This window comes from Lagopus muta, chromosome 3 (assembly GCF_023343835.1).
Source record: "Lagopus muta isolate bLagMut1 chromosome 3, bLagMut1 primary, whole genome shotgun sequence".
Taxonomy (NCBI): Eukaryota; Metazoa; Chordata; class Aves; order Galliformes; family Phasianidae; genus Lagopus; species Lagopus muta.
The window spans coordinates 14,115,495-14,131,354 of record NC_064435.1 but is presented as its reverse complement, the minus strand read 5'-3'; the positions used below and the strand labels follow the sequence as shown (position 1 = coordinate 14,131,354).

At 39.3% G+C, this 15,860-nt stretch overlaps 1 protein-coding gene across 2 annotated transcripts in view; it reads right to left on the bottom strand.

Annotated features, from left to right (window-relative positions):
• Window positions 1-15,860, bottom strand: part of SAMD12 (sterile alpha motif domain containing 12) — a 177,441-nt gene that overhangs the window by 127,205 nt on the left and 34,376 nt on the right. For both annotated transcript variants that reach the window (XR_007375813.1, XM_048939590.1), the window contains exon 3: window positions 7,598-7,727. Coding sequence is in view for 1 of the 2 variants with exons in the window: in XM_048939590.1 (XP_048795547.1) it covers window positions 7,598-7,727 (130 nt within the window). In the remaining variant the exon portion in view is untranslated. The remainder of the gene's footprint in view (window positions 1-7,597; window positions 7,728-15,860) is intronic.

Sequence of the window (15,860 nt, the reverse complement as noted above, 5' to 3'; positions counted from 1 at the left end):
AAAAAAAAAAGTGTTAGAGGGAAGAAATAATCCAATTATTTTTGTATGTAATTATGAAACATTAATTCTGACAGTGCTCGAGGACCAAGTACTGAGGACTAAGTGCACGTAAACACTACTTCAAATGAAGAGCAATACTCTTTTCTCTCCTGTCACCTAAACACTCACACTCAAAAGGTACAGAATAACTTATCTGAGGCTAAGCTGTTAGAGAATTTCAAGCCCGGAGCTCAAGGACCAAAACTATATTTTCAAGTTTCAATTTAAAAAATGTTTCGGATTGTGTTATACAGCAGGAAGGTGTAAAAGCTCCAGCTTTTACTGAATTCCTATGCAGTGGCAGAGTGTAGAAAAAGAAGCAGCTAGAGTGCAATTCTGCTTTGAGTATGCTGTAGAGGAGTCAGTTATTGAAACCATGAGAGATCTTCCCAGGTGGTTACACATGGAGAGAGCACATCCAAGCAAAGCGACCAGATCCAGGAAACATCAAATAAGAGAGTGTAAAACATTCATCAATGACTTGCAGAGCAGCTCACCCATCTGATAATGGAGGAGGAAAATGGAAATCATTAATTCCAAGTTTAGCACATAGAGAAGTAGTAACATTAATAAGCCATTGGCAAGAAAGGCCAAACGTGCCTCAATCGCCCTTTGGCAACTTCCCTTTCCTATTAGAGACACAACAAAGTAATACAACTTCCTCTAGATGTGACTTTATATAACAAACAATGGAATTAGACACTCCCCATCGCTTCGGGTGCAGCAGAGAAGATCATTCCATGTCATCACTAAGTGACTCATTTGGGCACACACAAATAGGGCTGGCTCCTCTACACACAAGCAGCAAGCTGGTTTAGCAACAAAGACCTTGTCAGCGCAGCCACTTTAAAAGCAGTCTCCTATTTCTGCCATAATACTCCAGAGGTGGTTTTTCACACAGAAAACTTCTCAGGATAAAAATAAATATTTTAATATTGGAGCACTATCTGAACAATTCCAAGAAGTTGAAACATAGGTGCAATATTATTTTGCCTTCTGGGAGTTTCTCATATATTTCACACACTATAATCTGACTGAAAAACCTAACCCACCGTTCAGATATGAAAGACAATACCTTTCACAAAAAAAGTTCTTTTATCAATAAAAGGTATTAAGAAAAAAAAAAGAAAATATTTCCGCTTTCCAACTATTCGGTCTACCCTACTTCTTTCAGTTAAATACATACAAAGCTATATAAACACAAGATTACATTAAAATATTTCTGATACTATTTTCCATGCAAAAAAAGAGAACATTTTGCCACATATTATGCAAACTGGAGCTTTATCCCAAAGTTGTCACTCTTTGATGCGTTCCACATGTTGAAAGTCTGAAAGCAGCCAAGTATGAAATAGGGAGAACTCTTTAGTCCCTCTCATTTTCTAACACGAGCATCACAGCTGCATGAAGAATGCTGAAAAGAAGACTGACCTTATCCAGAGAGCAGAATAAAAGCTTTTTTCAGCGTGAAACGGTAATTTTGCTTTTAAACTGCAGATGAAAGCAGTCTGGACTGATCTGACAGCCCACCAACCAACAGTGCTGCTAAGACCTCCCAGAAAGTGCAAGGAAAAGTGGCAGAAGGGGTTGTGGACAAGGCCATCTTACCCCCTGCACCACAGAGAAGGGAAAGGTTTCACAGAGGGGGGTGGAGATGGAAGCTATTTCTACAAACCACAGAATCATAGAATGGCTTGGGTTGGAAAGGACATCAAAGATCATCCAGTTCCAACCTCCCTGCCATGGCCAGGGTTGCCAACCACTAAATTAGGCACTAGATAAGGTTGCCCAGGGCCCCATCCATGCTAGCCTTAACCAACATCAGATGAACACTGATAGGGAGGAGAAGTCCATTGTGTCAAAGAGAACGGTCATACATAAAACAAGGAAGCTAATTCATGTTTTATTGGAAATATCCTCCCTTTGAAAACAATGATGGTTGTGTTGGTTTTTGGTTTTGTTTTGTTTGTTTCTATCAAAATTGATTTCTTCTTCTGTAAATAAAGTAGATGCTTTCTGAGATCTGAGCGCTGAGCAGAAGTGTGCAAAGGAACATTCAAGTTATCACAGGTTTGTAACCAAGGAAAATGGTGGTAAACAAAACTTGAATAATGTACTAAATGAGGTTAAAGAACTTCCTATAACACCTTGCCTTGAACCAGGACCTTCTTAACTTGGAACCAGTCCTATATCTGATCATAAAAGCAGTCCTCAACCAATAATCTGGAAAGTCGGTTATGAGTCATTTATAAGGGACAATAAAACAATGTGAAATAAAATAAGCTAAGAAAAGGTGCCAGTTTCTGTCACCTTCTACACTGAAACTACAGTAGGATTTGAGGGAAGATTCGGGAGGGCCAGGTGACAAGCACCAGAGACAGGAAAGCAGTGGGGCCACCTGAAGAGAACATTGTTTTGCTTCTTGATGAGGCCTCGTGAGGTGCACGGTGAAATTGGTACAAGAGATATTTCAGATCAGCGTGATACTTATCCATCACGAGAGGATAACGAAGTTAGAATCACTTCTCAAGGGAGGAAACAGCAAGTGAAAAGTTGCTTCACATAAAAAGGACCGTTAACAGGAAGACTCAGCTGGCTCTTAAGCATCTTTTATTCAGTATCACAATGCAATTATTTAAAAACCACTATCGTTATCTCTGTTGTGCAGACACTAAAACGTGAATGAGGAGGATGAACATGATCAGAAAGATATCACATGGTGAATAAAACCACCTGCTTGTCATCAGCCTTCCCACCCCCTGAGCCGTGAAGCTGAGCTGGGAATGAGACCCAAGCCTCCTGCTCTCCATCTCAGGCCTCTCACCCATCCATTACTGCGTGCTTTGTAGACCAAACTCACTCAATTGTGTGAGACAGTGTATAACCTAACTGTGTATCTTGGAAATGTATCTAGCAGCACTGTGATAATAAAAGAGAAGCCCTTTCTCTATATGGATGGAGTAACTTCAGTCCCTAGGATTCTCTAATGCAACCTCTCCAATAGCAGAATAACCTGAAATAGAGCCAAATTCCAGAACAGTATCCTAAATCACAAGATCATCCTTTCACCAACGTGCTCATAACATATTTCAGCTGCTATGACATAATCCTAACATTTTGCAAATATGTTAATCAAATGAAAAAAAAATGTTTCAGTCTTTAAAAGCATTATTTTTATAGGAATTTCATAAAAATATAAGGCATACAGTTGATGAAGTTGTATAAGGCAAATAGTTGATGCAAGCATATTAAAAGGTTATAGAAGTATCCAGATCACGAGGCTATTTGTAGGTTTTCAGTAGCAGCTCATATCTCATTTCCTGAGGTGCCATTTGGTATTTAATGAATATTCATAAAATTTTGGTTCCTTTTAAAACTAAAAAGGCTTTTTCTTGAGTCCTGTTCCTTTCCTCCTTAAAAGTTTAATTTAAAAAGGCTTGAGTCCTTTCAAGTACCTCCTATCAAATTTCTTCACTTGGACCAAGGTACCTCTTGGGTATTACCTTGACAGAATGAGGTTTGTTTAATGATCATAGCATTAAAACCTCATGCTCTGAAGACATGCATTAGCACACTGGGGAGCAGGGTGTAAACACAAGAGGTGAAGCGGGTTTCTTTCCTTCCTTCCTTTCAACAAATCACACATCAATAAGTAGATCTTTAGACATCTTACTTATTACTTTGTCAATGAACTGTTTTCCTAAAAATGGTGATTCCTTAGTCATTCTAAGACAAATCTTCCTATTAATTCTGAGACATTGCAAAAACCATAATTTATTTCAGTGCTACAGGATAATACTGCCAAGGAACAATTCACCCCTCAAGAACTCCCTAGTCATTTACATCTGTTGCTGTCTGGCAAATTCAAAGACATATGCAAACACCAAAAGCTCAGACCATTTCTCACTTTTGTTGCACAGACTATACTGGTATAAAGTAGGGCTGTACAGTCGGAACAACTTTTTATACTCCCTCACATTGGTGTAAAAGTCATCATCTATTGAAGACCCTCTTGTGACAAGCTCATGCTATTACCACTGTGTTCCTGGTTGCACAGGCCACTGTCATTTTTGTTCCTTCCTTTTTATTGTCTTATTTTTCTATATTCATTCCAGGAACCCTTAGATCTTGCTCAGAGTTGGCCTTTTACATTGTTTTGGTTCTGGTTAAATAACCTCTGACCCATTTGCTTAATAAGTCATCCAGATGCTCCGCTCACTGATCACAAGGATTTTGTGTTTACAAAACATATCCCAAATTCTTACTGGGCCTTTCTGTATTTTATCTTCTCCATCTGGCTGCAAAATGCATTTAATTGGTTCTGAGGTGCTTGTAATTACTTAGCAAATCATAGGATCACTGGAGAATTCAGGTTGCAAGGCACCTCGGGAGATTTCCAGTCCAGCCTCTTGCTCTAAGCAGGTCAGCTATGAGATCAGATCACATTGCTGAAGGCATTTTCCAGCTGGGGCTTGAAATCCTCCCAGGACGGAGACAGCACAACCTTGTGAACAACTTGTTCCAATATCAACTGTGCTCATGAGGCAAAAGTTTCTTAATACATTCAGCTTTAACCTCTCACTTCAACTTAAGTCTACTGTCATCATGAAGAATTTGGCCTCATCTTTCTGATAACATTTCTATGCACCTGGGGCTCCTGCTAGTCTCCCACCTTATCCCTGGCAAGTCACCTTTTCTCCAGGGTGAACAAGCCCAGCTCACTCAAGCCCTTGCTCACACTGCAAGTGATCCAGCTCTGAGCAGCTGGGTGGTACCCACCTGAACTTGTTCCAGTTTGTCAATCTCTTAACAGCATTCAAGGTCCAAGAACTGGAATCTAAGAACCACAACCACTGCCCTTTATCTGCTGGCTACATGCCTATTAATACTGTCCAGGATTCTGATGGCTTTTTTTAATCTGCCAAGGCACACTAATGGCTAGTTTCACCTTCCTGTCTACCAGGCAAGTCCTCTTCAACAAAGCTTCCCCAGCCATTAAGTCCCATCCTACATGGGGTACAAGGGGCTTTGCCCTCCCTAGAAAGCATCAGCCATTGCCCTTCAATTGTTGGAAATCTAATGAAAGAACACTGAATCAAGCCATAATTGAGACCACTGTTCATATAAATTTACTTCTTTCTTGCTAGGTATAACAACAGATCATTTTTTCTTATACACTGCAGCTGCTTTTTGTCAGGAGTAGCATAAATTTATAAATTCTCTACGAAGGATATTTTGTTTTGCATTTTTGCCCCAACCCAATAAACTGTAATCAGCAACTAACATTCCAAATACTCAGAATATTGTGCTTTTCAACACCATTGGTTAAGGTGACAACCTATAGATAAGTTTCTCCAAGGTTTTTATTCCTGGCTTGTGACCAGGCCTTAGATTTTATCTTAAATAAATCATAAATATCCTTTTCTTGTCATTTTCTTCAAGTCCTTTTTACTGTATTTTTCCATATCAAAGAAGCCTGTAAAGTCAACTTAATTCCTGAGAAATTTTCAACAATCACATCACTTTTGCGTAAGCATATCTGGAAACAGTTACACTATCTTGGCTTAATCTTCATAGTAGTTTTCACGTTCCTTTCATGTTTTACTTTTTTTGAGCCCAAAATCTACTGTTCTCCCCCTTTGGTAGATTTCAAGTAATTTGAGTCATAGGATAAACGGTGCTGGAAGTACACTCCTGTGTTTTCATTTCACTCATTATCACAATAATTTGTAAAATCTGTACAAACATTATTTCACTCCTTCTGTTATGACCATTCTGAGTGGGAAGCGACCCACAAGGACCATGAAACCCTACTTTTAATTTTATTTATTTATTTATTTTTACTGTAGACTTATTTTCTAACCCTCATGCTAATATCCTCTGTATACCTCTCTCAAGATCAATTTTGATTTTCTCTTCTCATTGAGGTCTACAAAGTTTGAATTTTCACCTATCTACAATGCTATCCATGTACATTTAGTTGAAAAGAAAAACATTTTCTTCAACTTCATCTCTTAAAGCTTTAATTCTGAAGAGACAACGTAATAGTAAACAGTACTAGAGAAAAGAAAAAATAGCTTCATTTCAAACTTTTCTGCTAGCTCTCTGGAGCCAGTCAGTTCTGTACACTTGTCAAAGATGTAGACTCCGTTTTTAAGGACTACATTCAAGATACTGAGAAACAGATGATAACTTAAGAGGAAATAGGTGCAGTAATTATGTACAAAAACTAAACATTTACTAACTTGAAACAAACAATCTCTTCCATATTAGTGCAAATGTTTATTCAGGGCCTTATAGCAATTGAAGGTTAGTAGTTCACTTTGCTTTGTTTGCAATTACTTATAATATCAAAAAGGAAAGAGTAACAAAAGGAATCAATGGCAAATTTGAAACACCACGAGTACACGTATACAAACAGGCAATGAACATGCAAAAGTTAACAATATATTATTGTTACAATGAGTTTGCATGTGGAACAGAAATCACTGTGTGATACTAAATGGTTGAATGTCAATTCCATGTTTTGTATACCACCACTTCAGAGAACAAATTAATGTTCCACATGAAACTTTTTACAGACTAAATAATTCCTGCGATATGAGTAAAAATGCTCTTTAACTCCCAAGTTACAGGTGTATTTGTATTAGTCCAGCTACTCAGCTGAACGATGCCAATTCAAAGTGGCCAGTTAATATACTACTACTGGAAACTGAAAAGGAGTTAAAAAGCCAATGAGATCAACAAAATCAATATCAACTTATAAAGCAAATAAGAAAATAAAATACGAGGATGCTTTTTAATGTATGGTTAGCTGACAAGACAGCAAGTGATGAGGGTTTAGATGTCTTATGGGTGTTTGAGGGAAAAAAATGTGACAGAATGAATACTTTTTAGACTAGTCAAGGAAAATTCATAAAGTGGGAAGCTCCTTATCAAATAAAGGAAGACATGCAAGAAAGAAAATGATGATGTGTATTCCGGCTACTTATGGGACAGAAATCAGTTTCACTGGCAGAAATACTATTTCTTTTATTAATTATAAGGACCATAAAGCACTAGAATAAAGAGATAAAAAATATTCTTCATTGTCAGTTTTCTAGAACAGAGTTAGACAAATGTGTGTAAGAAAAAACTTGCTATGTTAATCCCGATTCAGCCCCAGGGAGAGGAACAGTTGATCTCACTTTCCAGCCCCAAGAATATAAACATAACCTAAAAAAATATTTCTCAATCAAAAAAACAATTTTCTTGTTTTCTCATGAGATATTTCTTAACAGTTGGGGTTTCAATTGTAATGAACAGGGTGTGGCCCTTACCCTCATAAAGACTGACTTCTTTCCTTATTGTTTTAATCTTGAATAATCTGAAACTTCTGTTTTAGAGGGAGAGGAGAATCCCTTACCAATCAGAGGATAGTCCCCCTGCTCTAGACCTTGCAACTCTGGAGTCATACAATCAACAAAACCCCCTCAATGTACAGCCACAGTCTATTACCAACAAAGTAAAACATTTTGTTACATCTTAAGTAAAATATTTCCAATAGTGCATACTTTACCAGTTATGTCATGCTGTTTGAATGACTCACTGTAGATCTGATACTGATTAGGGCAATGTTTCTTCAGCCATTTGCAGACATCCTGCTGGGTCCATAATGCCACAGGTTTGGTCAGCTTCACAGTCCCAGACTAGAAACACAAAAGGAAAAGAGAAATAACATATAATGCATTTGCTAACCATTTTCAGAAATGTTACGCTGGTATCCATATACAATATTAAAATAATAAATGCAAGATGAGAGCTGCTGTGACTGGCAGTCACCAGCACATCCACAAGAGTCAGCTCTTTAACTATATCACTGAAGGGATTACACACAGTGGAAGGCTTTTTTAACAGTAGCAGGCAGTGCATCTATATTCCTTGCATCACAAAAACGAATGTACTGTGTCTTCCTTGAGAAACAGTTAAATTCCTTCTGGAAAGATTTTGACCATAAAGGACCAACTTCTTCCACATGCTTTGCAAAGATCACCAGAAAGGCAATGTTTCAAAAGGCCAATACTGGTTTTTGAAATGTGAAAGGTCTAATTTCAGTACATCCTTTTCCTATTATTTTCATTGCAATAATCTCGTAATTTTGCCCATATTCCCTATATTCACAGAGATTTAATTTTTGCTGAGAGTCAATTCAAGGACTGGCCAAGATGTTAAAAGTCCTGGCCTCTCCCAACTCCAGTGGAACTACTTTTGTTTCTCTATAGCTGTCACCTCAATTACAACCTGGCAGGGTACCATTTTTTTAGAGTTTTGTTATGGTCTTGTACTTTAAGTTAGCTTGGAACTACTGAGTGCTATTATTGGCACCAAATGTATTTGTTATCTACAAATGCTTCTAAGATAGACATAACGAAGAGACATCTTACTCAAAAGAATACTATACTTGGCATAAGAAGGATACAGGCTTCACACTCTTTTTTTCTTTCTTTCTTTTTTTTTTTTAAGGAAATAGAGCAAGTTTACCAATAGTCTCATAACAACTTGAGCTCTTCATCAGGCCCATGCAATTTCCATTGTCACAGAAGGTACAGATTACATACAGCATAGTAATAACAGAACTGAGGAGTCCTAACGGAAAGAAGTCAGCTTGAAATTAAGGTCCTGGCTTAGGGAACAAACCCTTCCTTTATTAACTTCACTGTTTCACTAACAATAGATGTAGTCCTGCGAAAGGCTGGAAGCCTGGACAATCCAGCACCACTGAACAACTGATCCCTGCAGCAGGCCAAGTTCACGCACTCACTTCCCACAGCAGAACCACCTTGGAGCCCACATCAGACCTCTCCCACCTGCCCGCACAGTACTGGCAGCAGGACAGCTAACCAGTCAGCCAGGAAGAAAGGACTTCTATGTATTAGGAAAGTTAAAGAGGGCTGCAAAGATGGTGAAAGGTCTGGAGGGGAAGATGTCCGAGCAGCAGCTGAAGACCCTGAGTTTGTTCAGCGCAGAGCAGAGGAGCTGAGGGGAGACCTGATGGCGGCTGCAGCTCCTCACAGGGAGCGGAGGGCAGCGCTGAGCTCTGCTGTGTGTAACAGTGACAGGGCTGAGGGAACGGCATGGAGCTGTGCAGGGGAGGGGGGTGGGGGTCAGGGACAGGGTGTGCAGCAGGGGGCGGTGGGCATGGAACGGGCTGCCCGGGGCTGTGGGCACGGCCCCGAGGTACCGGAGCTTAAGGGGTGCTTGGACGTCACTCTCAGACAGATACATGCTCTGATTTTCTTGTGGTCCTGCATGGAGCCGAGAGCTGGCTTTGGGGATCCTTATGTGCCCTTCCAAGCCCAGGATATTCTATGATTCTGTGACTACAGTGGTACAAATCAGTTAAAGGCTCTACTTTTTAACTGTCTATGTTCCTCCAGTGTCAGTGCTCTCCCTACTTAGCATACAGCTGTTCCCACATCATCCAGCTACAGCAATACAAAAGCAAAGGGCATCCAGGCAGCCTGAGCTCTCTCACCCATGCAAGCATGCCAGGTTAATCAGATCAACACAGGTCACCAACAACTAGCAATATTTTTAGCTGAGAAATCTCATCTCACAGCAGTGGCCATTGAAATCAGAATACAGCATGAACCAGGCACAACGTAAGAGTGAGACTCTGCACGTGAAGGACAGCAGTTGCAGCTTCAAAAACTTCAAATGCAAAGTGAGAGACGTGTTTGTCTCTCAGTTTGGAATTAAGGCAGAAGACCAGGAGTAGCCTCAGATGTATTGTTCTACAACTAGAGGAGATCTCACAAAAAGCTTTTCAGTGCAAGTGAGCTGAAGGGCTGCTCTGGACAGGAAAAGGGACTGCACACAGGAAGAGGTGGTGGTGTCCAGTCACACACTGAGCACTTCAGCTACCAGTTTCATTTACCAGTTTCATTTTACCAGCTTCAGTTACATGCGTTTTAACTTTTCTGCTTCATTTTTCATCTAACTGTCCTAAAATTGCTGTCACACAAAGCCTGCAAGGTCTCTGCTTCAAACAGCCATCTCCTTACATGAAAAAAAAAAAAAGACCACCACTGTTCAATACTTTTCTGTAAAATCATTTTACAGTAGATAGTCCAGATAAACAATTCATACCCAGAAGACTCATAAATTAAGCCAACTGCAGTATCACATGCATAATGTCACATTGCATTTAACTGAATAACTCACCTTTTTTTAACATACAAAAACACTGAGTTGTAAAAGAACAGAACTATAGGAGATCAGAGCTTCTTATCAACGCAGGCAAAACAAAACTAAAGAGCTAATACATTTAAAGAGTTGTTTTTCAACAGTCTGTCCAGGAGACTTAAAAATCTTATTCAAACGTGCATTATTCCCCACAAGGAACATCTAACATTAGACTTCGCTGATGTCAGTTGGAGGGAATACCAATGTACCCATTTACCTCACAGTTCTGTCAAATTACTGAGTCTACAGAATGAAATCATTTTCAAAGTGTTTTTATTCCCTTGCTAAACATGCAGGATACCTATCCCTCCAGTTCCTGGAATCTTGTAGAAGGTTCCAGAGAAGTTTTTCCATATAAATTTCAGGTGAAAGGGAATGTCACCTCAACCAAACTCCATTATGACTTAGGGTAGATTCCCTACATGATGGCGGCCCAGGGTTATAAAGCATTTATGCAGATGTACTTTGCCAGGCATCCCTTTTCAAAGTTGCTTTGAAATCTTCATTACTAGAAGCCTGACGGACAACAGCAGTTCTCAGCTTTGCATGTCCTATTATTTGGATGCCCCGTCCCTGGAGGTGTTCAAGGCCAGACTGGATGGGGCCCTGGGCAGCCTGGCCTAGTATTAAATGGGGAGGTTGGTGGCCCTGACTGTGGCAGGGGGGTTGGAGATTCATCATCCTTGAGGTCCCTTCCAACCCTGGCCATTCTGTGATTCTGTGATTCATTGATTCTATTATGTCCATGAATGACATCATCCAAAGATCCCAGCTGAGGTACAGGGAATATGAAACTGAAGCTAAGATTGTGACATCAAACATCCCTCTGAATTCTCATGTCCACTTTTTCCCTCTCTTTTCATTGCCTGACTTGAAGTTCATACACGTAAACAGCAAAAACATTATGGGTGAATATATAATACAATGCACATCCCTTAGCTGAGCCTTTTTTCTTTTTTTTTTTTTTTTCCCTGTAGACCAAAGAAACATGAATCCCATTTCAAACAAGAATAGGCTCCATCCGCATTTAAAAGATACCATATTAAAGCATAAACCAACTCCAAATAATTGATTTTCACCTTGTGCTGTCACCCTGCAGAAGGCAGAAGTCTGACTGACCAACTTGAATCCACAAAAAAAAAAAATTCCAGATGTGTTTACAATGCATGGTAAGCAGGATAGTGCTTGCTTTACCACTAATCCTTCTGGGATCATCATCAGCCTCGTGCACATACAGCAACCTGCTACAGACACTCACAGATCTTGAGAAGGGACAACCTCATTATAAAGAGCAAGTGCCCTGCAACTGCTCCTTGTGCAGCTACAAAGATGAAAGGCTTCTCTTTGAACTTCCCCAGCTTACTCGTTACTGCAGTTTGAGTCAAAAAGGATGCTGAATTTCAATGAAGGGCCCAATATTATGGTACCTGTCAGCTGACTTTTATTACGCACGTATATATATCAATGAATTTCCTTCACAAATACATCAAAGCAAAATACAAGTAAAAATAGCCATACAAACGAGCAGTCTCTCCAATTCCATAAAAATTCCCTAGACATGTGTATCTTCATATGAGCTGCTGCTTAAAGATAATTCTCAAGCACCCAAATTTTTGAAGAGGAAAATCTATCAGTCCCTAAAAATTAATTTGTTAATGTTTTCTCTTATAATTCTTAAAAACACTGAAATTACAAATACTTGCATGTGAATGTATGTAGCTGGCTACAGACTTAAGCTGTTCCTAGCTGAAAGCACACAGTGATAGTTTGGTTGGAGTACAAGGATGATGTTTTTGGTTCAGCAGCTATTCTCCTCCTAAGGGGTTTAAATACCATCATGTTAAATATCTGGCAAACAAGTTCATCAGCAGTTACACTACAAATGTAACACTCCCCTCTGTGCCTACAGAAATGAAAGACAGCTCCAAATGGCACAGCTATGTCGTGCATTGTACAGATTGCTGCCCAACAAACATATATGCTAATTCTTCATGTCCAGCATGCAGAATTACAATAACTGAAACACAACTGGCTTAACTTATAACCACTCCAAAAAGGACATTCTTATATTACCAGAATCAAGCTTTATGTTTAATTTTATAATTAGCACAGTCTTGCTTAGTTAGAGGAATGTAGGTATTTTAGAGCAATAGCTCCGTTGTAGCTGCTATCATTTTTGGAACATCATACCCTAAATATTTTCCAACCAGATGCTGTAGATGTAAGGCTATTAAAAAGCACACTTTCCTCCCACAGAACTCATTTGCTAGTTTCTTTCCTGTTCTAAAGCTAGATCTTACACTAAAAAATTCCCCATACACCTAGGAAAATGACCCTTATCATAAACATACCTACAAAATGGTTCCCCTGCCACTAACTAGATGCAAACTACCTAGACAGCTAGAAAACACATTATGTTTTTATTTTATTTCTATTTATCGGCTCAGTCAAATAGAAAGCCCCAAGAATCCTCAGTCTGGCCACCCCTTTCATTTTCCTAACAAATGTATCCTAAAATTGCCCTTTGCTCCTTTGCTGGCAGTATTTTAACAGTCATAATCCTGCAGAACACTGTGCCAAAACCTGGGCCAGGAGGAAGAGCACACAGTTCTCAGTATTCTTGTATATTTCAAGGAAAAACTTCAAGATTTTGTGTCAAACTCTTTCTAATTACCTAAACACGTTTTTTTGCTCAGTGTATCTCAAGTTATAAAAATGCCTCTCCCAAGAGAAATGAAATGAATCAGCATATTAAATACATGACAATTTTATGTTGTTTGCTCCACAATGCAGAGAACACAGTACCTAGCTCAAGAATAAATAGATAAATCAAGGTTGTAGCTAGTGCATTATTAGAGGGTGTATTTCAGCATCCAAAATAACATCAGCAGTCAAACCATGCTCCTCCAGAGCAATGACATACAAGTTACCTCTTCCGCCTTACAGGTGCAGTTTACCAAAGCTGACAAGTATCCAAGATCAATTTATTCACCAGAATTTGTATTTATTTATGGTATTTTACTCTGGAACAGAAAGAAAGGCTGTTGTATTTTTTTTATTTTTTTTTAAGTGACAGAGACTTCAATCCCATTCTTAAAAAGATTTTATATACAATGTTCCAAGTTGTTTTCAAGAGCTTCTCAAACCAATATTATTTTTGGTTCTGCATTTACGAGCCTACTTGGATTGCAAAATCCAGGCATCTGGAATCAGGGTCTTCACTCAAACAAGGCTGCAGGTCTGTTGGAAGAACGCTGCCCCATACCATTTGAAACACCCAATTTAAAAACATGCAGCTCCTGACATCTCGGCTGAGTCGATACGTGTTTACAAACATTTATCTGAAGCCAAACCTCACAACTTATGCCGAAAAAAAAAATCAATTCCATAAAACAGACCGGTAAAAGAGGCACCCATCCAAGCATTAAGGCAGATTCTGCTCCAACGTGCATCACAAGTCATCCTCTGATCTGTAGTTACAGTTTAAATTAAAGAAGGCAAAGCAGCAGCAATCATTTGAGAGCCGGGGACAGAGAGAGCGAGATGGGTGGCTGGCATCTCCCAGAGTGATGGTCAGATGGGCAGGGAACATCAAAATGCATCAGAAAAAACACTGATGGGTGGGAGCAGGGAGAAGGGGAGGAAAGAAAAGGGATCGCATCACTCAGGAAGCAGAGAGGGAAATATTTGTTAAATCAAAACAAATATCTTCCGCAAGCAAACTATGAAATATTTTATAATTGGAAAAATGATTTTTTATCTGTATTTGATAAATATATATATACAGCAGTGAATTTAAGCTTCGCAGCTCCAAAAAGCTATATAAGTTACTGTCAAATCTTTCAGGCTGTTAAGGCAGTAATGCTAACAGCATCACCTTCATAGTTTCTGACACAAAGAAGCAGGAGCAGCAATGCCAAAGAAGACTTTCAAAAATAATGATTTTTTTTTTTAAGATGTTTGTCATATTTCTAAATCTAAGAAAATAAGAATCTTTTTTATATATTCCAAATTACTTTGCTAATATTAAACCGCTTATGTAAAATTCAGAACCAGTGGCTAACATAAAAGCTGTTTTCAGTTTTGTAAAGAACAGATGAAATGACAAAAGGTTGTAAATGTAGTTTTATACATTATCCTAAAATACTGACGAATTTGGGAAGAAAACATTTCAAGTCAGAAATACATTTTCTCAGGTAGTCATACTTAGAGACTTTTGTAGCAAAAATGAAAGAAAATAACAGTAATGAGCAGACACCCATAAAGCATTGAAACCTCTGCTGTGCGAGGTTCCTGCCTGTTACTGAGAATTTTAATGCTAAGAAAAGAAGAAAAGGTCATGCCAAGCAAACAAAGCATGTTTTTTTGCTTAAAAATAACAAATAGAAAACACTGTAATGCATCTTTTTTATATACTGATTTCAAAAATGAATATTTAAAACTAATTGGATCAGAAATTCAAAGAGTTGCAATGTAACTGATTACTTGGGTCACCGTGTCAAAGCAACCAAAGTCAATATGGTAAATAATTGCAATGATTATTATTATTATTTTTAAACATATTTCTAGCCTAAAAGACACTCGCACACACGTTGCCCTCCATGCGGCCCTTCCCCAGAATGGTGCAGATACACCATGCTGCCTGACATCAGGGTTCATGTTTGGGATTCCACAGAAGACAAGGCTGGCTACAAGTGTATGCAATTCCACCATTGGTGCTCAGACAGATCAGAGCAGAGCTGTAATACTATTGGATTTGTAGAATCGTTGAGGTTGGAAAAGACCTCCAAGATCATCAAGTCTATCATCAGCCTATCACACTGTGCCCACTAAACCATCACCTTCAGTACCACATCTACACATTTCTTGAAAACCTCCAAGGATGGTGCTTCCACCACTTCCCTGGACAGCCTGATCCCCCTGAATCCACAGTCAGAATATATAGGGCTGTTTTATGTGTGGTTTTCTTTGTTTTAAGCAGAAGCAACTCCACAGCCAGTTGTTGACCATGCCTGCAACAGCACCATGAACCCCAGACAGGTACCTGAGGTTCCAAATCCACATCCCTATTTAACTCAGTGTTAGTCAAAGACACCTGAAGTTCAGGCAGATGTGAACTGGACTTGCAGAGATATCACTGCCCCTGAAGGGACAGGGATAGTCAGCCAGTGTGGGGACAGAGTGAAAGATGAAAATAACACCAGAAGTGGGTCAGCTGCGGGCTAAAGCACAAGGTGAAAGAGTTCTGGCTCATAAGCTCTCTCTGTGAACGAACAGCTAGGGGCAAGACTGAAAACAGGTGGGAAAGCTATGAAAGATGCAGGAGAAGGGGATAAGTTCCTATAGAGAGTATTTGCTGTTCTTATCGTCTTGCTTCCTGTAGGAAGAGGAAAGGTACTCTTGTGCCATCTTGGCACAAGGGGAAATATCTCCCTCCAGGTCCCAGGTCAGTGCACCACCATCACCTGATCACAGAAACAGGTTTTCTCAAGCTTTCAAGCAATGCCCTGATCAATTCAATCCATTACCATCAGTATGCATGCCACATGCTTCTGTGCAACACAAACAGAAAAAGGAAACAAATTAGGAAAAATAAT